At 38.1% G+C, this 23,795-nt stretch overlaps 2 protein-coding genes across 3 annotated transcripts; both read right to left on the bottom strand.

The window, feature by feature from the left end:
* Positions 1–3,766: 3,766 nt before the first annotated feature.
* On the bottom strand, positions 3,767–9,115 carry LOC106940767 (retinoic acid receptor responder protein 3-like). The gene is made up of 6 exons (XM_015023589.1): positions 9,077–9,115; positions 8,600–8,658; positions 8,233–8,276; positions 5,887–5,995; positions 4,413–4,675; positions 3,767–4,199 (listed from the first exon to the last, which is right to left on the bottom strand). The coding sequence occupies exons 2-6, from the start codon at positions 8,616–8,618 to the stop codon at positions 4,107–4,109; spliced, it is 528 nt and encodes a 175-aa protein (XP_014879075.1). The 5' UTR covers positions 8,619–8,658; positions 9,077–9,115; the 3' UTR covers positions 3,767–4,106.
* Positions 9,116–13,002: 3,887 nt separating this feature from the next.
* Positions 13,003–18,891, bottom strand: LOC106940765 (GTPase IMAP family member 8-like). 2 transcript variants are annotated; one of them, XM_015023586.1, is made up of 5 exons: positions 18,740–18,891; positions 17,229–17,257; positions 16,625–16,675; positions 15,419–16,045; positions 13,003–15,328 (listed from the first exon to the last, which is right to left on the bottom strand). In XM_015023586.1, exons 2-5 carry the CDS (start codon positions 17,236–17,238, stop codon positions 14,046–14,048), a joined length of 1,971 nt encoding a protein of 656 aa, XP_014879072.1. In that variant the 5' UTR covers positions 17,239–17,257; positions 18,740–18,891; the 3' UTR covers positions 13,003–14,045. The 2 variants fall into 2 exon arrangements, with proteins under 2 accessions (XP_014879072.1, XP_014879073.1); XM_015023587.1 differs by lacking the exon at positions 18,740–18,891 and having other exon boundaries at positions 17,229–17,267.
* Between the last annotated feature and the right edge of the window lie 4,904 nt (positions 18,892–23,795).

Here is a 23,795-nt window from a genome sequence, read left to right as displayed (position 1 = left end):
AAAGTATTTATTTATTCAACAGATTATTTAATATCTATATGAAATCTAGATATAAAATACAGATTATTTCATATCTATGTGAAATAATCTCTTTGAGTTTAACTGTCAGTTCAAGCAGAAATTGCATTTCACTGGGCAGGAAATGGGCCTTAATCACGTTTTGACAGAAAATCCCCTCATGTTTATGGGATTTTATTTGGTGTGAGAATGCATCCTGTCTTAAGGTGCATGTATAGCATAAGACTACATATGCTTTAATCTTCTGGATGTATACAGAGCCGTCTCTCTGCTGATGGCTGCTTCCTCCTGAAGGAGTTCTGGTGCCGTTCACAATGCAGGCGGTTCTCCTCACCGTTCATCATGTCAGCCATGGCCGCCTTCTGCTGCTGGGGAAAGTAACCAGACGTTGAAGCAGATAAATGTGGACCAAAAACAGACATGGAGAAGCTATATGCCCATAGATCATAAAAGGATTCTGCAGCATGTTTCAGTTCATTACAGTTAAAAGGTTTAAAATCCTGTAAAATGCTGAATTACTCCATTTTCCAATTGGATTTATTTCCTTCAGGGAATCACCATCATTAATTTTCCCTTTAATAAACCTTACATGTCAGTGTTGGAGTTCAATATGTCTCTTCCAATAATCAAAGATAAACAGAAATGTAACTTTTCATTTTCTGAACTTTGTCACTGAGATCTAAAGAGTTTATTGATCCTGGATCAAACTTCCTGTTTCTCCAACCAAAGGAACCTCATTCCTGACAGAAAAGATTTTTCCTACTGGAAGGTTAAAACATTCAGAATCAAACCTTCAGTGATGAGTTGATTTGGGGTTTTGTGTGTTTCCTAGTTAGTTTAGTGTTTAGTGTTGTTGGTTGATCCCACCTGTGTCTCTTGTGTCCCTGATTTATCCCTCATGTATTTAATGTGTCTCTTGTGTCCCACCGGATCCCAGTCGTTTGTCGTCCCTTTATCTACCAAAGTCTGTTTGTTTCTTCATCACCTGTGCTTCCTGGTTTCTGTGAACTTCAAGACCACAGGTGTCAAACTCCTGCAGGGTCGCTGTCCTGAACCACCTGAACAGAATCATCAGGTCATTAAGGCTCTGGAGGCCTGATCTGCACCAGGAGGAGGAAATGAAGCCGTTTCATTCCAGTGTTTTCTACCTGAGGCTCATCTAAAGCCTGCAGGACAGCAGAGGGCTGGAGTTTGGCTCCTCTGTTCCTTCATTAAAAATCATGGTGGCCACGTCTAAATCCTCACCACCACAACCCAGTTCATGACAAGTGAGCTGATTTTCATCCACATAAGAGGAAATGATTCCAGCTGGTCAGAAAGAACCAGGTTTCTAAATGTTAAAGTGTTTCAGGTCGACTCTCCTCTGTAAATATTCCCTGGATGTTTCCTGGTTGAAGGTTAAAGGTTAAATCTAGTCTCATAGCATCCGACTGTGTTGAGTTTGATTTGGTTTCTCACTTCACAAATGATCAATTTACCTTTTTACAGAAAATACCAACATGAGGCTAAAGAAGCTGCAACCAAACCAAACATTTAAATTCCAAATAATCAAATTACAATATAAGTTTCTGCTTTATCTGCACTGCACAGCTGAATTTTTACTGACATTTACATTTCTGAAATATAAAAGCAACATCAACTCATTGCTGCTTCTGACAGTTAAAAGCTGAAATAACAGCAGAAGATTCTGTGCATCAATCTGGAGATCAAACTACATGGAGCCACCTGATTTAAACTAAACTATGCAGGTTTGATGCAAGAATAATGGACTGAAGATGAATAATTAATCTGTTATATTGGGGGTTGTAGTGAAGGAGAGAGCGAGTGATTAGAGGGAATGATGCGTTCAAAGCTGGTCAAAAGCTGGGATATCTGAGAATTACCAGATGAATTGGAAATACAGCATCTTGACTTTTGGTCGAGGTTTTCCACCGACCCTGAACGCATCATTTCTGAATCCTGTGCAGTAAGAAAAACTAAAAGTCCAGGGAAGCTGATCTGTTGTTGACCAATCAGAACATTTACAGGTTATAAACCACTGAACGGCTCAGCAGCACAAAACTTTAAAGATCTGCTGCTGTTGGATCAGGCTCTGGTTCTGGTTCTGGGTCTGCATCCAGAACCAGAACCAAACATGGAGAAGCAGCATTCAGTTTCTATGCACCACAAATCTGGAACAAACTTCTAGAAAACTGAAAAGCAGCTGAAACACTGAGTTCCTTTTAATCCAGACTAAAAAATTAAACTTAAAAATTAAAGTTTCCTTTGATTAACTGGAACATTGATCAACATTTGACGATTATTTGTTTCATGATTTTAATTATGGGATTCGATAAAATGCTGTTTGCTGCTTGATGTTTTTATGATGTAAAGCTCTTTGAACTGCCCTGTTGCTGAAATGTGTTAAACTAATAAACCTGATCCATAACCAATAACAGGTTAATCATTTACAGTTTAATAGACCTGCAGTCTGTTACTTTGACCTGGGAGTCCAGGATGTTAAATTATCCAAAAGTTTCAGAATAAAAGCGTAAATTGATTGGATTCATATGAGATCAGTGAAAACTTCATAGTGAAGCTTTATTAAACTATATAGATAATATTATTTACTAACAGCCTCTTTAATTCACCCAGTGACACTTTATGCCCAGATTAGTAATTTAGGAATAAATGTACAGCAACGAGCAAGAAGCTGGAATCAAACCCACAACTTTCTGACTTCAGGACTAAACTACCAAACTACCAAACTACTAAACTACTAAACTACCAAACTACTAAACTACTAAACTACTAAACCACTAAACTACTAAACCACTAAACTACTAAACTACTAACCTACTAAACTACCACCATCTGTCTGATGAGTCTTTGTGGCTCTGACAACAAGTCAAAGGAAAAGAAAAATACTGTCAATCACCTTTTCAGTTTTAATCAGTATTTATTAGTGATGTTCTTTAGATTATTCAGTTAATGAGGATAATTCACTTTCACAAAAAACAGTTTGTAGTTTTTCTATGTATTTACTTTAATTCTTTTTGTTTTATGAACTGATACTAACATCTTCTGATCAATGAAACATGGAACCTGAGTCATGAGGCGGCGGAGCGGAGCGGCTTTGTCTTCCTCTGCAACTCGACTGAAGAAACAAGAAAAACTGGAAAATATTTAGGAAATATCAGCAAATATGTCACTTTCTATAAAAAGCATAGATTTGGGAGAAAATCACTTCCTGATAAAAACTAAACATTTTTCATAGCAGGTTGAGGCGCCACATTATTCAGACTCCAAATCTCCATATGATCCTGCCACCTGCTGGCGTTTGGGGGTTACTACAACAAGACATGACAAACTGGCCCACTGGATTAATAAACAATGTTTAAAAATAAAAAAGGATCCTTAGAATCTGGATTGTTCTAATTTTCATCGACAACAAAAACTCCTGAAATGGAGTTAAAAGAAACTAGAGGAAGGATCTGCTCCATGTCAGACATGTTCAGAGCTGCAGGAGTTCTTCTGGACCCGACAGAACCAGACCCACACCGTTTGGCTCAGGGTGGAAACGCTGACCTGCTGACCCGCCTCCATCATCTACACAGAACCATCAGAACCATCAGAACCCTGGAGGAAGGATTTCTCCTCAGATCAATCATCAATACATCGATAAACTTGATGTTGTCATGGTTACAGGTTCATTTTATAAAGAAAATAAACAGATCAATAAACCATTTGATTAGAAATAATAAAACCAATTTTAATAAGTTTTTTATTAACAGTTTTATAGCTTCATACCAAAACAAACTGCAAAATTATAATCAATAATTTTCCACTAATTAATATCAGATTTTATTTACACTGATGATGATTCAACAGTCATTTTTAATCTGTTATAAATTTCAACATTTATATGATTTACATCCCTGAACTCTGTCATTTTCAACCTCATTATTAACAAAGATTAATTTACTTGTTAAAAGTTTCAGATCATGATCTGTTCTACAATCATGATCAACACTTTCTACAACTAGCAGAAATCAATTAATAAATGTATTAATAGGATATTTTTATATGTTTATTCCCATCAGTCCCAGTCAGCGTCTGTTCAGCAGGATTCCCAGTAAACTTCCAGTAAACAGAACCAGTCCAGCCACGGTTCCGCCAATACCTGCTCCAGCTTTGACCACCTGCAGGGGGCGACAGAGAGCCTTCAGGAAAAACACAGATAGCTGGAACATTGATCAATGTTTCATGTTTCTAGTGTGATGGTGATAAATGTAATGTTTGCTGCTTGTTTCATGATGTAAAGCTGTTTTATTGCTGTGAGCTGATCTCAACCTGCTGACTCTGATTTCAGCAGCCGATCTGAAACTTCGCTCCGTCTTCCTCTGACCTCCTACCTGCAGAGACGTTGACTTCCCGTAGCGCAGGTCGGTGGCAAAATGCTCACAGTTGCTGCTCACCAGGTTGTACGGCAGCCGAGTCCCAATGAACCCAACAGCCTGTTTCACGATGGTGTAAATCTGCTGAGGTTTGTGTTTTTTATCCAGATAATTGTTGATTCTCCACCTGTCTCCACCCACCACGTCCTCCAGCTTCTCCTTCATCACAACGCCCATCTCTCCTGGTGCAGGCAGGGAGCAGCTGGAGCTGGAGCCCAAACCTGTAATGTTTCAAAAGTTTAAATAGTTAATAATTCATATTAAAACATCCCAGAACATGACAGATTCCTTCCGGGCGGTTCTAGCCATGGATACATGAGGGGGGGGGGGGAATGTTAAGGAGGTGTTGCATCGTTGCAGAAGTTTTCAGTTTCCCTTTGATGAATTATTAACATTTTTACACAATTCAAACTGTCTCAGGAACTCACCTAGTTCATCTTCTTTCATTTTCTTGGAAAAATTAGTTTGGACCAAATGTATGCTTTACACGCAGATCCGTTGCCATAACAACCGAGTGACAACAAATCCGATAGCTGAGCGAGCAGCGCTGCGTTATCAGGATTCAGCGCCAAAAACGCAAACATTTCCCACAAAAAGACAGAATATTCAGTCCGTAACAGTTTTTTTCAGTCTTGATGTTTATTTTGTGATTACTACCAGTAAACCCAGCGGGGTTCATAAGTTAAAAACCTGCTGGACTGATGCTCTGTCACGGAGCTGGTGTGAGGGTCCCTTATAAACGGAACCGAAACACACCGAACTGCGCAGCACAACATGCGAAGGTTGTTGAAGTCAAGGGAACATAACTGACCTACTTCCACCTCCCTCGATATATTTTTAAATTAAAACCTTTTACTGACCTGTGAAACTTTGGGGCTTGTTTTGTAGCTGTAGTGTTAGCAAAACATTGTCCTCCTTTCGTGCATATTTAAGGTTTGGACAACTTGACAGATAAAGTCGCCATCATTGGCAAGCAGGTTGGCTAGCAGGGAGCGGGATCTGGCTCTTGTGAGGCTCGTTTGAATACTGAATGCTGATTGGCTGTTTACTAGCGGTGAATACTGAATGCTGATTGGCTGTTTACTAGCAGCTGAGTAGTTTCAGCTGCAGCCTGACCGCAGACAGACAGACCACAGGCTGCTCAGCGCGATGCACAGCAGAACCTCAGATAAAGGAGATGTTCGGTTATTTGCGGCAAGTTTCATTTGAGGGGGCACAGCCCCCTTTTGCCCCAGCATACAGCCGGCCCTGTTCCTTCCTCCGTTTTAAATCTAAACTTCCACCAAATGTTTCCTCCATCCTGAGGTCAGCAGAGCGTCTCTCAGCAGTTCCTGCTGAACTCCATGCAGAGAAACAGGAATGAATCTGTTCTCTATAATATCACATTTTAATCTGTTGATTCACTTTAAATCTTAATATGTGTGAGACTCACCGTTCACCACAAGGTGAACCACGAATCCACTGCCGATGTAGATGGCCCAGTGTTTGTATCCGACCCGGAAGATCTCAATCAGATCTCCTGGTTTTGGTTCTTTTCTGTTCTGGGAGTAAAAACCAAACAGGATGAATTTCTAAAGATAAAAATGAAATCAGAGGAACTGGAAAGGTTAAACAGTTTCAGTAAAAACATTTGATACCTGAAAAGATCATGTGGGAAAAAACATTATGTGGTTTTTAAAAGATTTTTATCAGCAGCTGAAACATTAAATCATATTTTATAACTTTCATCAACATTTTATTAAACAAGCATCAGAAGTTATGGTTGTAACTTCTGATGCTGCTCAAAAAAATAAAGGGAACATTTCACTTTAATTTTGTGTGTGGCTCCAAATCCAGGCCTCCATTGGTTAATAAATTTCATTTCCATTGATGATTTTGTTGTCAGCACATTCAACTTTGTACAGAACAAAGTATTCAATGAGAATATTTCATTCATTCAGATCCAGGATGTGTTATTTGAGTGCTCCCTTTATTTTTTTGAGCAGTGTATATCCATCCATTTTCTTTACACCCTTGTCCCTGGTGGGGTCAGGATCGGTGCTGCCGCCTCTCCAGCTAACGTTCCAGGCGAGAGCCGGATGGTCACCAGTCTGTTGCAGGGCGACACAGAGACACACAACCACCTAGGAGCAATTTGGAGAGGCCAATTAACCTGACATGTTTCTGGACTGTGGGAGGAAACTGGAGAACCCGGAGAAAACCCACCATGCACAGGGAGAACATGCAGAAAGACTGAGGCTGGGAATCAAACCCAGAACCTTCTTGCTGCAAGGCAACAGCTCTACCAACTGCGCCACTGTGCAGCCGGTTATAAAACATATGTATATTAGTAAAAGTCATAAACTGCAGCGTTCACACACTCAGGCTGCCCATCAGGGTCAAACTTCTCACTGACCCTGTTTGCAGAATCCAACATTCAAATGATCATATTTTCTTCTGTTTTTATTTCCATGTTTAGCATCGTTGGAAAGATTAGAATAAATTATTATAATCTGTAAGGAACTCAAAACGTCACCATGGGAACGTGTTTCTGGTTTTGTTCTTTTTAATTAAATTATCTTATAACCTTAGTTAATTATAAAACAGTAAACTGCCCAGAACCAAAGAGGCTCTGATTGAAGACGATGTTCTGTCATGATGGCTCCAGGTGAGACTCACTATGACATCATGCAGGTATGAAACCATGAGCAGAGCAGCTTCTTCCTGTTTGACTGCAGCTCTGAACGTCTGAACATCTTCATCATTTCATCCTCTCTGTCTCCTGTCAGTCAAACCTTCAGTCTGCTTCCTTTCCTCTCTGGATTCTGTTTAACTCAGGCGGTTCTGGGTTCTGGTCCATTCATCGCTGCTCTGGAGATTTTATTTGGGTTTTCTCCTTCCTGTCTGCATTTGGGTCCAAATAGAAACTATGACATAACAATGTAACCATGACTGAAGTATTTTACCTGGAAGCTGAAGTATTTTGTTAAAAACTCTTATATTTGTAGAGAGGTTTTATAATCATGTCCACATTTCTGTTTAAAAGTGTCAGTGAAAGAATTTCCTATAAAACGTCACCAGATTATCAGGATAGAGACTAAGAGCTTCTGAGCCATTAATCCTGATAAACAGGTGAGCCTTGATAATTAACCCGTTTAATCCCACCAACAATTGTTACCAGACATTTTTTCTAACTTCTGAACCTCTAAAATAATTGTTTTGACTTTTAGCAACTAATTGAAGTTTTTAAGTTAAATAACAGTGTCTACTCTATTTTATGTATCGAGTGAAAGGTCACATGACCAGACCTCTTTACTTCCTGCCTGTAACGCTGGAAAAAATTGGGATTAAATTACCAACTTTCTTAATAACCTTTGACATTTTTTATTCACAGCCAGAACAAACACAGCATGTTGGACGATGGATGATTAAATGTTTCAGAGTGAAAAGGCTCTGGGTTATTTAGGGAAGGAGATGAAGTATTTTGTACTTTATGATGTAGACAGTAAATCTCTGAGCTCTGATTGGCTGCAGGATGATTGTAACACCAGGTGAAGGTGATAATGAGGTTCAGGTTGAATTTGTTTGTCTCCAGAAAACTAAAAGATGTTGGGATGAAGCAAACGGATCACAGTTCAGAATAAACTGAGCAGCAGCAGAAATAAAACTATTTCCCCATCAGAACCTCTCAGACCCAAACGACCTGCTGCCTCCGTCCAAATGCAGCAGATTAAAAATAATCTATCAAATATATTTTAATGCCAAACATTAATAGATAACTGAAGATGTGTTTACCAACCATGTCTGTGTGTTTTCCCTCCTGATATTCTGGGTTTGCAGCACCTGGAGCCGAACAAATAAGATCCTGAATTATTGTTGACATGATGATTGTTTCATGTTTCTGCAGAATCAGTCAGGAATGTTCTGGTAACGATTATTTCAGATCATCTGTTTGCTGATTCCAGTTATCAGGGACATGTTAATCCCTCTCAGAGATCAGGATTCAGTTTATTACAATAAGTTTGCACTAAATATGTTTAAATTAAAGTTATTATTGAACATCATGTAATGATTGTTTTGGTGTCATAAGGGACCTTTTATTTTTCACAATCTATTTGATCTCTTTTGACGCAGAAACCAAACCTGAGACCAACTGAAGGACTTACTGGACGAGACGCTTCCCATGATGAGAGAAGAAACGAACGTCTGAAACCGACGGCTGGATCTACGGAGAAAGAAGAGAAATATTAAACTGCTCAAATGTTTATGATGACATTAAAGGTCAACAGAAATCGGTTTTCTCTCTCTGAGCTGAAAAACTAAATTATTTCCTTGCAGGTCTTTGGGATTTTCTTCACTGACACTGAAATAATAATCATAAGATGTTTGATTAAAGCAGAGAAACAAACTAAATGACTCAGTTTCTCTTTCTTGAATAATAAGTTATATTTATAAAGTTGATGTTTATCAAAAAGGAGAAACAAAATGCTACTGTGTTTGGTAATCAGTGTTTAGTGCTTTATTTTCCCTCTTAATGTCCTCATGGATCTGCAGCTGGAACTGAACTGTTCATCTGGTGAAGTTCATCTTTGCTCTTTGAGTTCAGCGTTTCTGTTCTGCTGCTGAAGAAACTGCAGTAAAACCTGCAGGATGAAGCTGAAGCTCCTCTGGGAGCAGAAAGTAGTTACTGTCTGCTAGTGGATCTGGAACCGGGTGGATCTGTCTCTCATTCATTCATTCATTCATTCATTCATTCATTCAACATTTAAACAGGTTTTAAATCCTGAACAATTTAATAAACTTCAACAGTTTGTTTCTTTTATTACTGGAATAACTTTTAAATGTAATTTAGAGCCAAAACTTAAACTAAAACTCAACTTAAAAACATGAATCTCATTTCATTGCTGCAGTGAAATGATGTTGGAAAAGTTTAAATATGACAGAAATATGTTTTCGATTCTGATTAGAACAACATGGATCTGATCAGTTATTGAAATAAAGTTCAGCTTTCATTCTCTGACTCAGATCTACAAAGTGAAGCTGTTCAATAATTCATCAGTTTTAAATTTAAACATTTTATTTAGATGGCTGCTGATAAATATATGCAAATAGAACATTTTGATTCTTTTAGCCCAGAGGAAGCTGAATTTACTCATTTGTTGCTTTTGCTTCCTTTTCTTTATTTCTGCCCTTATTTTGTTCCTATTTTTGCTCATTTTTTATGTTTTTTTTTCCTTTAAGGTCTTTTATGACCTTTTTATGGCCACGGAAGTGGAGGCTGATTATCACTTAAAATAATCTTGATGAAAAGCATCAGACTCATACTTTGAAAATGTAAATATGTTGAGTTAAAATGAAAAGTGTTTAATAATCTGTTTGCATTTGGTTCGTTTCTCGCTGCTCTTCCTTTGGTGAATCATTTTAATACAGTTTAGCAACTATCAAGGACAAATGAGCTATTTATCAAAACATCTTTAAAAACAGGTTAGTTAGTTAGTTAGTTAGTTAGTTAGTTAGTTAGTTAGTTAGTTAGTTAGTTAGTTAGTTAGTTAGTTAGTTGGATCTGACCTGTTGATATAAACCAGTTTCATTTCCAGACTGTGTCTTTGTTGGACCTGATGGATGTTTGCATGTTTAAATAAAACAAGCAGAACCATTTTTACTTCACCTCTTCCTGCTGGAGCTTCAGACTATCATCATTTTATTACTTCTGATTTTATAGTGTTCAAACTTTATGATTTAATGAAGTAAATGCTCATGCTTGTGTCCCACCAATGTCCGGTTAATCTCAGCCACACAGCTGTTTGAATATTCAGCCATATTCATTTCCTGGCTCAGTACAAACGGCCGGCTGCCACCACAGCTTCTCCAGGTGGAAATAATCAAGAAATCAAACTGACAGCCATGTTATAGTTTTCATCTATTTGTGTAGTAATGCTTGTTTTCTGTTGATGTGTTTAAGATTTATAAAGTTTATTAAAGTGCTGCTTGTTGAAGCTAATTTTTCTTTATTTCTTTATCGATTTGAATTTGTTGCTTTATTCTTAAATTTCTGTTTTTGTATTATCTACAGAGTTTATTTGTAGGTTAATTATTGTTGACTTTATTTATTTTTGGTTTTATTTATTCATTTTCTAAGTAAAACAGGTAGTAATGTGGGTCAGTCCACTTTCTATAAGTGCAGGGGCCTGAAGGACCAGCAGGCATTTGGGTTTGGGGCCGATGGTTTTTAACAGAGCAAGAGAGGAAGAGCACAAAGGAAAGTTTCATCTCTGTAATTGTTTTAAAAAAGAGAAAAATAAATAATCAAGAAACAATCAATAAGTTTGGACATTGAACCTTCTTTTGCCTGCGTCCAGAAACTTGACCCCAGTGCCTCAGTGGCTTGGTGGAACTTTTATTGGATGTTTGGTTTGACAAACAGCACTACACATGCAGAACACAAACAGAAGATGGAAAAATCAGATAAAGTTTATTTTGAACAGATCAACGATTGCCCAGGAATCAGAATATGTGATCAGGATCACATAATCAGGATCCTCTGAGATCTGAAGGCAGTAAGTGGATGGTCGGAATGAAACTGAAATAGGTTTTCTGAGTGAGACATAAATCCGCCACGGGGGAGAGGATGGGGCACTTCAGCCTGGGTTGCTTGTGGGAGAAGGAGCTGCCCGGTCCAGATTCAGATGGCTGGAGGAGTTTCTGGTTGCTGACAGAAGAAGCGTTGAGGGCGGGCAGGTAGTCGAACAATCTGTAGATCGAGGAGCGGATCTTCGCCAGTCAAAGGTGGGGAACCAGATGAATTTTCAGCAGAGGTTCTTGGATGTGGATCTGATGATCTCGGGTAACATAAAGGGTATTTTTCACGGTGCCATGAGAGGAAACCTTTCGAGGAGGTTAGAGGAAAGTTCAGGTTGCTAGGAACACAGGAAAAAGCTTGGAGCTCAGAGTACCATACCTGGTTAACACTGAGGCCTGGAGAACTGGCCGCCTGCTCCTCTTGTGCTCACGTTGATGAAGCCGCTGTCTGATGAACCATCCTCCATCGGACAGCAACCTCATGGCTCCTCCTGGTGGAAAAACAGCAAACCAGCTCCCACAAGGCCAAAACAACTGTCATTTTAAATTTCACAAATTTCCCTATGCATTATTTAGATTCTGTTAAGAAAATGTCTCCATTATTTATTTTTGTAGTATTTTATACTGCTGATGTATTTAGTGAATTAAAAAAATTACTTGTATATAAAATAGTTTATTTTTGTATTTTAAATTACTTTTGAAATTAAAGGAGACGATGCAAAAGCCACTTCTGTAGCCCATAAGAACATTTTTTGTGTACTTTGATGGCAAAAAAATATAACTTTATTCTCTCTTGGTGCTGCGTCGATATCTTTATTTTCTTTTTCATTGCATTATTCAGTCTGTTCATTTTTTTCTATTTTCTTTTCTATGACATCAGTGCATTTGCTGCTGAACTGCTGAACAGCATCATCACTTCCTGCTAATCAATTTTCAGAATCTGTCATTTTTTCCATCACAGCTTCTTTGTAGTCCAAATTCAGTTTTGCTAAAATTGCAAGTGTCCTATAGGGAACAGTCATGTGGCCCTCGCAGGAAAAAGTTTGGGGACCCCTGGCAAAAAGTATCTTCAGTAAAAATGTGAAGCATCAGATTCAGAGTCTGGTTCTCATTTTCTTCACTGTAGACAAACATCAAACTTCCTACAGAACAACCAGGAAGAGTTTGTGTTCATCTGTGTGTGGAGTAAATGTCTGGAATGGACTGAATGAGTTAAGAAAAAGTACAAATGTAAACCAATTTAAAAAACTCGTTAAAACTGAGCTTATTTCAAAATATGATATATAAGATGATTGTTTAATAGTCTTTAATGTAATTGATGATATAAATAGTATTTAAATAATTGTGCATAATCAAACATCATGTAAAATGGAAACAAGTTGTTTCTTTTTGATGTTCTGAAAGTTAATTGATAAATTGTCAAGCAGGAAAGGGGCAGGACATTATAAGACATTATATCTTCTACCTGCTCCTTTTCGAACAGAAAATATAAAATTTACATGTCACATGGGCAGAATAATTTGTTTTACATTTTATTTCTTATGTTTGTTTTATTCTATTGTGTTTTGTTTGTTTTCTTGGTTGTCTTTTCAGTCTGTTTGAAATAAAATAAATAAATAAATAAACTTAATATCTTTATTTAAAATCAGTTCATACAAAACAAATCAAATGAACCAATACAACCAAAAACAAAAACATATTTTTCAACTTCAACTTTTGATATACAATAACCAAATGTCATATTGGAGCCAATCATATCCACACTAATTTACCTTATATACAAAGTAAAGTTATGATTATGTGAACATTGATTTCAAAACACAGAAAATACATATTATACATCATTTTAATAATGAATTCAAAGTGCCACCTTCATACTAAATGAGCAACAAAAAGTTTAAATGTTTCTGGAAAAAATGAAGTTTAATCCTTCAGTACCTGCAGTTTTATTTGTGAGGTTAAACATGCAGAGCAGCTCATTCATTCATTTGATGAATGAATGAGTTCATTTCAACTGAAAATCACACATTCTCTGTTTTCTCTTCATTTACTCTTCAACATTCATAGTAACTTCAGAAAATGATTCTGTTAGAATGAAGGTTTGGCATCAACTGGACCTGCTGCATTCGGAGGAATCATCCAACCAGGCGAGATTTCAGCTTTAAGATAATCTGAAGGACGACATTAATACACTGATGGATCAATAATCTATAATCAAAATTCATTCATTTCTGCCGTCACTAATGAATGTCTGCAGCATCAGAAACACACGTGTAAAACATGTCCGTTTGTTTTATTGACCTGTTTTTAATAAAATGTTTACCTGCATTTTTGAGGTTTATCTGTTTGAAATTAAATAAAATCTCCATTTAAAAATCAGACTTTCATGTCTGTTTGTCAAAAACCATGTAGAGAATCATATGAACTTCCTTCAAAGGAATTAGTAGTTATTAAAACCAGCTTAAACACAAACATATAAAAATATTTGTACAAAAAAACTCACTAGATATGTTACAACTAATTTGTAAACTTTAATTTTTAACAGCTTTTACTGAATGAACATCAGAACAAGAATGTAAAAATACATAAAAGTTCAGATTTTAAAAAGTCAAACAACTTTTGATGAATTATCAAGATTCAGAAACTTATTATTTTGAGTCTTTTGGGAAAAATGACAGTAAATCTACAACAGCAGCTGGTCTTAGAAAGAAGAACAATGAGTTTATGTAATAAGAATAAATAAATGTATCTGTATAAAAACATAAAGTTTAGTAAATTCATCATAATAAAAACAACATGAACTGATCTGATTATTGAATCCTGTGAGTCTGATGACCTTTACTGACCTTTACTGACCTTTTCTCACCTGTTGGATGATCCTGTAACTAACTGATAACTTCTGGCTCTACTTTCCTCCACTCCAGATATTTATAACCCGTCTACAACTTAACTTTCTCAGAAGCTTTTTAATCATTTTTTAGAACATTTCTTGTTTTATATCAAACATGATCTGTTTCACCATCATTTTTGGATTTAATCTTTCTTTGCGGTGGATTCTTCTGCTTGTTTTCTGGCTTCCTCCTCAAACTTCCTCTTTACTTCCTCCAGTTGTTTCTGATATTTTCCCTCTAGTTCTTTCCTCTCCTTCTCCACTTCTCTCCTCCTCTCCTCATCTTCTCTTCTCTGGTTTTCATATTTCTCTCTCTCTTTCTCATATTTCTCGTGAAGTCTCTTCAGTTCTTCTCGTCTCTCTCCGTCTTCTCGGTGTCGTTTTTCCCACCACTCCTTTCTTTCCGTCTCCCAGGCGTCTCGTTTTTCCTCCATCTGTTTTCTCTTCTCTTCCAGTTTTCTGTCGATTGTTTCCTTTTCTTCTGATTCCTGTTTGATCTTTTTCTCTAAATCTTGTCGTCCTTCCTCCCACTGATGTTGTTGTCGTTCTTCCTCCTCTTTTCTTTTCTTCTCTTCCTCTTCTCTTTCTCTCTGTTCTCTCTCTTTCTGCTCTCGCTCCTTCCAGTTGTTTTCTTCCATCTCTTTAAATTGTTCTTCTCTCTGTTTTCTCTCTTTTTCCATCTCTTCTCTGTGTTCTTCCATTTTTCTTCTCAGTGATTCTGTTTCTTCTTCATGTTTCTTCTGTAGTTCCTCCCTCAGTTTCTTCATTTCTCCTTCTTTCTCCTCCAGGATCCTCTTCACCTCCTCCTGCAGCGCCTTGCTGGTGAAGCAGTTTCCTCCATTCTCCTTCACCATGGTGTCAATTTTCCTGATCAACTCTCTGACTTGTATCTGCCTCCATTTTGAATGATTATTGAACACATGGTATCTTCCTCCACAGTCGCTGATCAGCTTCTTACAGGGCTCCTCACAGTCCTTTTCAACATACTCTTCAATGGACTTGTCCTCATACTCCAGGTCGTCTCCTCTGGTAAAAAGAATGATGGTGAAGTTTTCTGAATCTACACCAAAGTTCTTCTTGATGAGTTTTAACGTCTTGTTCTCCTCCTCTGTGAATCTGCCGACCTGCAGCACCAGCAGGAAGACGTGTGGCCCCGGGGCCAGCAGGCTGATGCACTTCAGCAGCTCCTCATCCACCTGGTTGGGGGTGAGCGTGTTGCCAAACAGACCAGGAGTGTCGACCACAACGACAGAACGACCATCCACTTCACCCTTCTCTCTCTGACAGCGTTTAGTTACTGATGTTTGACTTGATCCAAACGCAAAAGCTTTTCTACCCAAAATGGTGTTTCCTGATGAACTCTTCCCAGTTCCAGTTTTTCCAATCAGGACAATCCTGAGACACTCAGGAGAGTTTTTCTTGTCACCTGAAACATTAAAACATTAAATATTCAATGAAGTCTAAAGATGGAAGCAGAAGGCAGGAGTTCAGATTTTGAAAAATGCTGAATACTTACGGGCAATCTTCTCCTTCTTGAGCTCTTCTAGTTCTTGCTGTTGTTGTATGAGTCTGTCCTTCTGGGTATTTGCAAACATTACTGTTGTATAACTTTGTGCTGTATTATTGGATGTACTAATCGTCTCCACCGTCTCCATCAGTCCTCTGATCTGCCGTCTGTCTCTGATGTTCAGAACTAAATATCTTCCTCCACAGATCTGGAGGAGATCCTGGATGTCCTTGTTCTCTATAAAGTTACCAACATCAGGATGTTCAGGATCTGTGGTGAAGAGGACGATGGTGAAGTCATTGACTCTGGAGCTGAATGTGTCCTGGATGGTGTGTAACTCTCCCTTGTCTTCATCAGTGAGGGGACCCACAGGTAGGACCAGGATGAAGGCGTGGACACCCTCAGGGTCACAGAGGGAGACACACCTGAAGGATTCCTCCATCACTTCCTGCTGAGCTTTTCCACCCAAGGCAGGCAGCTCCACCAGAGAAACCTGACGTCCAAACGCCTCTCCCTGCTTTCTGACACGCTGTGAAGGAAGATCCTCATGACCTAGAATGGCTCTGGCTGCTGACGCCTTCAGTGGGTCACTGGGACCAAACAGAACCAGGTTCAGAGCAGCAGGTCTTTGTTTAACTGCAACAAAAACAAAAATCATTCCAAATCAATACAGTTGTTGCTAGAAATAGAAAAATGTGAGGGGTCACATCAAAAAGGAGAGCTCTGTTTGATGAGTCCTCCACCCAAACAGGCATTGAACTATCAGCTGTTGAGAAACAGTTGCTTACTAGAAGCATGGACTATTGTGAGGTTTAAATTTTACCCAATTTCTAATGTTTGTTTGTTAGCAAACGTAATGCACCAGTTTTGCTTGAACCGTGAACTAACATCCGATCTGAATGAGGCGGCTGTTAATGTGAATTCAATATTTGGAAACGTGACCAACATGGACTGAACGGTTTCCTTCATTTCCTCCACCACCAACTAAAACTAAAGGCAGACCACAAATCTGAAACGGAGCAGAAAATCAACATCATTGTTCACAACTTCTCCTTCTGTTTGCTGATTGGCCCAATAGAAACTCTACTGGAGACAATCCAAGTCAATGGGAGAAAGTCCAGACTGAGCTAAAAGAGAGATTATTTTCAGCAGAACTTCCCTTGAAGGTAATGGCCAGATTTTAAAACCAGAGTATAACATTCAGTTTAAACTTACGGTCAGGTCGCTGGAATTCAAAACTGCTGCTTCTTCTGATGGGGGGAAAATCTAGGAGAGGAAATTAAATTCAAAAATGTTTTTATGGTTGTTTTTACAAAGACACAACTTGATAGTAATGAAAAATAAGGTCCTCTCTTTCTTTTGCCACCAAAATGTGTGGGATTATTTTAGGTTTTGTTGGCTCTAGTTGCCTTTATTTGAAAAAAGTTCAACAGGAAAGAGGGTAATGAGAGAAGACATGTGGTGAATGTCACCAGGCTGGGAATCGAACCTGTGACCACTACTATGCAGACTAAGGCTTTCATGTGTGGGTCATGCTTTGCACATGCGCCACCACAGAACCCCAGTAAAATGTGTTTTTAAATCTGTTCTTAAAGTATAAAGGTTAAAATGAGATTCAGACATTAATAATAGATTAATACACACATTAAAAACGAGTTCAAAACAACCCTGGAAAGAAAATGTGGCCATTTTCAAACAGACTATTAATTAATTTGAGTTTGTTATCACATTTAATCATAAACCTACAAGTCAAAAAGATCCTGATAAACATTACAGTAACATTTCCCTAATGAAGTCTCAGTTTATTCATTTTACTCACCAGCAGCCATTATGTCCTTTACTCAGCAACTGGACAGAAGAGTAAGAGGTTAGTCATTGTTGTTCTCCACAGGGTCACATAATCAATAGGGAAGAGTTATTTAAACTTATTTATGTAAACAGTTTCCTACATTTCAAACTAAACATTTTTAAATATCTCTGAATCACAACATTCGATTTTTATCATTTACAGTTTTCTCAGTTTTTGAAACTGTGAAACATGCACATTATTCCATGTTGTAATATGTTTTGTAATTATGGTGCATATGTTTAAATAAATGCATTTGAGAAAATCATTGCCTCTTTATTAAATGTTTATTTTCCAAAGAATTTTTAAAAGTTCAACACAATAAAGTACCTATTTAATATTAATTACAAATAACTCTGAAGAAGTTAAAGAAGTACTCTGAGGGAGTTAATATTAAGATCTAACACTGAATTAGTGTTAGTAAGTGTTAAATGATTAACTCCAGCAGATTTGATATCTGACACTTTATTAGAGTTAAGGTACTAACTCTCCAAAAAGAGTTAAATTAACACTTTCTGCTGTGGAGCCATATAGACACTTTAAAAGTGTTGAAATCAAATCTGACAGAGTTAATCTGGGCCTCCTGGATTTGCTGTGTACAAGAGTTTTCTATGCAACCATAACGTGCAAACTTAACATTAGGTGGTGATATATGCATCATACCAGATTTAATTACTTACTTAAAATCATTTTACAGTGAAATACTCTTAACTATCATACTGTTGGTAGAAAAGTTGAGGAAAACGGCCTGTGACTGCAAACCACAGAGAACATATTGATGTATTGAGATGATAGTTTTTATCATTTTTAATGCAAAAAAAAAAACTCAAACATGCCATGAAATCATCTAACAAACCACTAAACAGAACCTGAATCACAAGATAATGAGGAAACAAACCAGCACAAAATAACACGTCACTGCAATATTTACACCCAGAGTTCAACCACTAGAGGGCAGCAGCGGCTAAATGATCCCACTTCCTGCTTTAGAAAATGTTCACTCGAAGCAGGTGTTATGTTAGTGAGAGGAAACTGAACAAATTCTTGTTATTCTGATCTTAAATCATTTGCAAATGGAAAAACTAAAAATTATTTATTGAATTTTATTAATAATTTACTCCAAAAAGCTCCAGGAAACATGAATGTTTCTGTACTTCCTGGTCTGACAGCAGCGTTGTTGTTGGGTAACATATGATTATTAAACAGAACTATATTTAGGTGTACAGTTATCTGTATTGTCTGCTGTATGAACATCTACCAAAAGGCTCAAACAAAGTAACGGGTCGGTGTTCAGAATGAGTGGAGCCGATTCAAAATGGAGGCAGGCTGAGTGACAGAGTCTAAAATGTCTGGATTCCTTCCTGCTGCTTCACCAGCCTGATCCAATCTGAGTGAAAACCTGATGATTCTGTTTCTGAATGATTCAAAAGCAGCAAACATGATCAGACTCCTGCTGCAGTCAGACCAGCTGACAGTCGGCTCACCTTCAGTCTGTTGGTGTCGATCCGTCTGAAGGCTCAGGAGGAGATTCTGCAGATCCCCCAGAGAAAACCTGCTGGAGAGTCCAGGAGTTACACTGGTTAATCCAGGAGTTACACTGGTTTAATCCAGGAGTTAAAGTGGTTTAATCCAGGACTTAAACTGGGTTTAGTCTCTGGATTCAGCTGCTATGTCACCAAGTTACAACTGAAAGCGAAAGTGAGAACTCAGAACCTGCTTTTCCTGTTTTACTGCTGATACAAACCAACTTCTTCAGTTGATCCCAACATGTTTCCATGCAGGCATCAGATTAAAACTCTCTTCAATGAACTATTAAATATGTTTCAATATAAACTGTTTTGGTGATCATAGTTTATAAAAGCTGATTTATTTTCTCCTTATAATCCAATCTTTTGTTCCAGTTTTATTTTTATGGATAATCAGCATCATTCATTTCTTTTTCCCTTTAATAAACCTCAGTCATTAGTGTTGAGTTAAATATTCCTCCTCCATTAAACCATAATGAAATAGAAATATAACTTTACTTTATCCAAACATGTGACTGAGAACTGGGTCCTAAAGAATTTTATTGAACCTTGGTGAAAACTTGCTGTGGAAGAACCAAAGGAACCTCATTCCTGACAGAAAATAAATTTTTCTCAGGAAAGTTAAAAGATGCAGGAACAAAACTGTGAACTGATTTTCATAAGATGAAGTGTTTTACTACAAACTGAGCTCAGCTGATCAGAAAGAACCAGGTTTTTATTCTTGTCTGTGATTAGAAGTGAACTTAAATGTTAAAATGTTTCAGATCCCCCTCATCTGCCTGTAAATGTTCCCTCCATGGTTCCAGCAGCAGGTTAAGTCTGGCCTCATAGTTTCAGGGATCTGGGTGTGTTTGTGATGCGTTTCTCTCTCATTGGAGAAGCAGGTTTCCAGAGGAGGGCGGGGCTTAGCAGCCCACATCCTGTTAGTCAGAGGAGCTGAAGAGGAAGTGACTGCTGGTCATCTGGTGCCTCAGTATCAACCATATGGATCTCTGAACATTCCCAGTTCTCCCTGTTCTCCTGGGAATATCCTTCAGGTTACCTCCTGAGTTCCTTACTGGATCTGTTTCTTTGTCGTTTCTCCTGATTCATCATTCAAACCTCTTTGCTCTCTAACCTTTCAGACACATCCAGACATTTGCAGATGACAGTAATCGTTGGTCTGTTGCAGGACATGGAGGCTGAACACAGGCCTGTTACTGATGACTGTGTTCAGTGATGCATTAAAATTAATTTAAAACCAAAAATGACAAGAACGAAGCATATGAACATTGGCCTTGTGAAGCACCTGAGCTCCATCCCCAGTATTTATTAACAGCACACAGACTGGGATCAATAATCAAATATAAGCAGCTTTTAATATGAACACTGGTCAAATGTGTGAAAACAGACAGCAGAGCGTGTACTTCTTAAGGAAGCTAAATTAGTTTAGTGGAAATAGAGGTATCATGAGATAAGACACTGGTACTGACCCAGGTTCTGGTTCTGCTGGAGGTTTCTTCCTGTTTTTCCTCTCCTTTATTGCTGCCTGCTGGTTCTGGAGGACTGAATGCCAGTCACTGACGATGCTCTGGGTTTCCTCAGAGAAAATATTAAACCAGTTTGAATGATGAACTGAACTTGAAGTATTGATTGGTAATTAGGATTAATTTAAATTAAATTAAATTTAAATAACAATTTTTATTCCTTAACATGAGATTTCTTATGATTTGGTGCTGAATAATTAAACTGAATTTAATAAATCAGTCTTCCACTAATCTAATATTCTGATCTCTAGAGATGAACAGAAAGCTCTCAGTGTGATGCTCCTCCAGCCTGAAATCAAGATGTCAGAATTGATTTCACTGGATTTATTCTTAAAAACAGGCAACAAGATTCTTTTAAACAGTGTCACTATTTTTAAATTGTTTTATACTGTTTTATACTTGTGTATATGTATTAATTTTATTTAGTAACCAGGTTGATGTGTCCTGCAGACTTCTGCCCAGGTCCCCCTTGAAAATGAGAATTAGATCTCATTGGGGTTCACCTGGTTAAATAAAGGAAAATGAAACAGACATTCAATAATTTTTTTCTGTATGTAATAATTACATATTAGAATAAAAATGTTTTTACATTATTGCTGAAGTCAAATGTAATATTGTTAATCTAGAATGAAAGGCTGAATACATAGTTTGTTTTAGCTTCTGACTTTAAAAAGTCTTTCTAAAAAGTCCAACATAGAGTATTTAAACTCTGTTTGGTATAAACAGTGAGATGTTCATATTTGGTAAATAATTTTTGAAATGTGTTGAGGCTGGAGGTTCTGTTGATCTTCAGTTTAGTTTGTTTGGACCAGAAGGTCAGGAGGAAGACGGAGGCTCTTCCTCACGGTGGTCGTCTTCAGACATGACGTGTTCAGGTGATGTTCAGTGTTACATTAAACTGATAGAGTTTTACAGCCAGGCCAAGATTGTATTTTCTTCTACAGAGCTGCTGGTCCTCTGGGCCCACTGTCCACAATGTCTCAGATTACAGAGCTAATTCAAATGTTGCTTCACCTCCACTTGCTGCAGAAGTCTGTTAATCAGTGAGTCATTGCAGCAAAAGTAGAAAAACACCTAAAACATGCAGGATGAGGATCAATGAGGAAAGTTGTTTCAACGGTTTACATGATGGTTTCTGGGCATGAAGGATTTCTTAGGACTTTCTTTCAACCAAGTCTTTCTTCTTCTCATTCTTCCTTAAAGGTCAGATTTGAGCAGTGCATGACAATAGTAGTCATGTGGACAGATTCTCCCACCTGAGTTGTGGTTCTCTGCAGCTCCTCCAGAGTCAACATGATCCTCCAGCTGTTTCTGTGATCAATGCTCCAGATGGACGTCCATGTCCAGGTCTCCTGCTGGTCCTTCTGCTCTCCACGTCCAGATGATGGATTGACCAGAAGTCTGGGAGACGTTCAAAGATCGGTTCGTTGTTATAGAACCAAACCTGCTTTATTAAACAGAACCTGGACCTCCCTGACCTGTTGCTGGGCTCCTTCATGCTGCTTGTTCTAAGGCAGCCCTGGTCCTCCAGTCACACTGCCTGCATGTTTTAGGTGATTTCAATCAACAGGTGTTTGAGTACAATACTCATCTGAATCAGGGGTAGTAAAGTAGGAACCATTAAAACATGCAGGGCAGTGCTTTGAGGTCTGGGGTTGGGAAACGCTACTCTAAGGAACCTCTGGGACCAAAACCCAAACTGCAGTAGGACTCAGATTAAATTACACACATCTGAACTATGTGACCAAGTCAGGTTAACTCCTGAAGTCAATTGGTTGGACTGTATGCTTAGGAGTCTCAGAGTAAAGAGGTCTGAATATACATGCACGTCACATTTCAGGTCTTCTGTATGTTTTCCCTCCATGCACCACTTTGTGTTGATCTGTCACATGAAGCAACAACCATTTACACAGGAGGTATGAATACATCTGCAAGCACTGTGTTTGTTCAGTTCTTTATTTGAAGGATTATAGTTGAACATTACCACTTCTCATAAAAACTAAGTATTTATGAAATTAAAATAAATCTGCAAATATACATTAACAGATTTGACTCTAAAAAAAATAGATGTTCTCTTAAAAATGAGAAACATCATGTTCTTCTGATTAAGATTTTTTACGTTTTTTACATCAAAAAAGTAAAAATGACAGTTAATGTCTAGATATCATTAATCATATATACATTTTATATTCATACAGGCTTAAATGTGAATCTTTTCATTCGTTTGAAGTGAATAAAATAAACTGAAAGAAACATCAAACAAATATATCAGTTATGACTGATGACTCATTAGCGCCCCTCCCCCTTCTAACAACGTGTCTCTCCATGTTTCTTCATTGAGCCACTGAGAGACTTTTTCTGTCCTGTGTTTACAGGACAGAAAAAGTCCTGTAAACACAATTACGCATGATGACGCATGATGGCGCACAGAGCCTTATTTTGACGCAGCACAGGCGCACACATTGCGCATGGTTACGCTTGCAGCTGGTGGATTCATGTCAAAACAAACCTCAAAATGCCTTTTATCATCATGACAGGACAGGTGTTGGCTACACATCGTGGCTTTAGATTTAGTTTCCGAGTTGACCAGTCAGAAATATTCCAGAAAGAATACAGGCATGTCAAAATGAGCTTCAGTCGCTCTCTGGACATTCCTGGCTCGGAAAAAGTCATTTCATAACATTATCACCAAGGGGGGGCTCTATGCTAAGAAATAAAAACGTCATAAGTGACACCGGCAGAGTTTAAAGAGGAGAAAAAAAGGCATCTGACTTGACAGACGACTGATAAAGTCGCCATCGTTAGCAAGCAGGTTGGCTAGCAGGGAGTGGGATCTGGCTCTTGTGAGGCTCGTTTGAATACTGAATGCTGATTGGCTGTTTACTAGCGGCTGAGGGGTTTCAGCTGCAGCCTGACCACAGACAGTCAGACAGACAGTCAGACAGACCGCAGCCTGCTCAGCACGGTGCACAGCAGAACCTCGGATAAAGGAGATGTTCGGTTATTTGCAGCAAGTTTCATTTGAGGGGGGAAGACGTTTGTTTGAGGGGGCACTGCCCCCTTTTGCCCCAGCGTACAGCCGGCCCTGATGTCAACTCACATTAAGACAAATATTAATGAATATTCATTAGTGTCCTTATTAATGTAACTGTTAGTGTACATGGGGAACTGTACGATTTGCTTGTTCTCAGACCTATAACCAGTACACTATTTAATATTTCAATGTCTTTCAGAACTTTTCAAATGTCTGTCATCTTTCTAACAAGCTCTGTCTTCACTCTTATTTTTGTGTTTTTCAGCAGTTTGACCCAAAAGCTGCAGCGAAACTGTCAAGAAGTGGCTTCATTACACAGAATTCTTATTTTTTAAGCTTGTGTAAACACATTTTGGGAAATATGGTAATGTAAGATAATTATGAACAACCATCGTCTGCCTATAAAATTATTTAACATCAGTGAAGAAAGTTTTAATGTTTTGTTATGATGTAG

The sequence above is a fragment of the Poecilia latipinna genome, unplaced genomic scaffold (genome assembly GCF_001443285.1).
Source record: "Poecilia latipinna isolate Pla-1442-1.1 unplaced genomic scaffold, P_latipinna-1.0 Scaffold3351, whole genome shotgun sequence".
NCBI classification, from domain to species: domain Eukaryota; kingdom Metazoa; phylum Chordata; class Actinopteri; order Cyprinodontiformes; family Poeciliidae; genus Poecilia; species Poecilia latipinna.
This window is presented reverse-complemented; position numbering and strand designations above follow the sequence as displayed.

Coding starts and splice junctions, on each gene's coding strand:
- LOC106940767 (XM_015023589.1), bottom strand. Junction 5,996..8,232: donor AGGGAAAACACACAGACATG/GTTGGTAAACAC, acceptor TTTTACTCCCAG/AACAGAAAAGAACCAAAACC. Junction 4,200..4,412: donor GGAAGTCAACGTCTCTGCAG/GTAGGAGGTCAG, acceptor CGCCCCCTGCAG/GTGGTCAAAGCTGGAGCAGG.
- LOC106940765 (XM_015023586.1), bottom strand. Junction 16,046..16,624: donor TGAATTCCAGCGACCTGACC/GTAAGTTTAAAC, acceptor TTTTTGTTGCAG/TTAAACAAAGACCTGCTGCT. Junction 15,329..15,418: donor CAAGAAGGAGAAGATTGCCC/GTAAGTATTCAG, acceptor TTAATGTTTCAG/GTGACAAGAAAAACTCTCCT.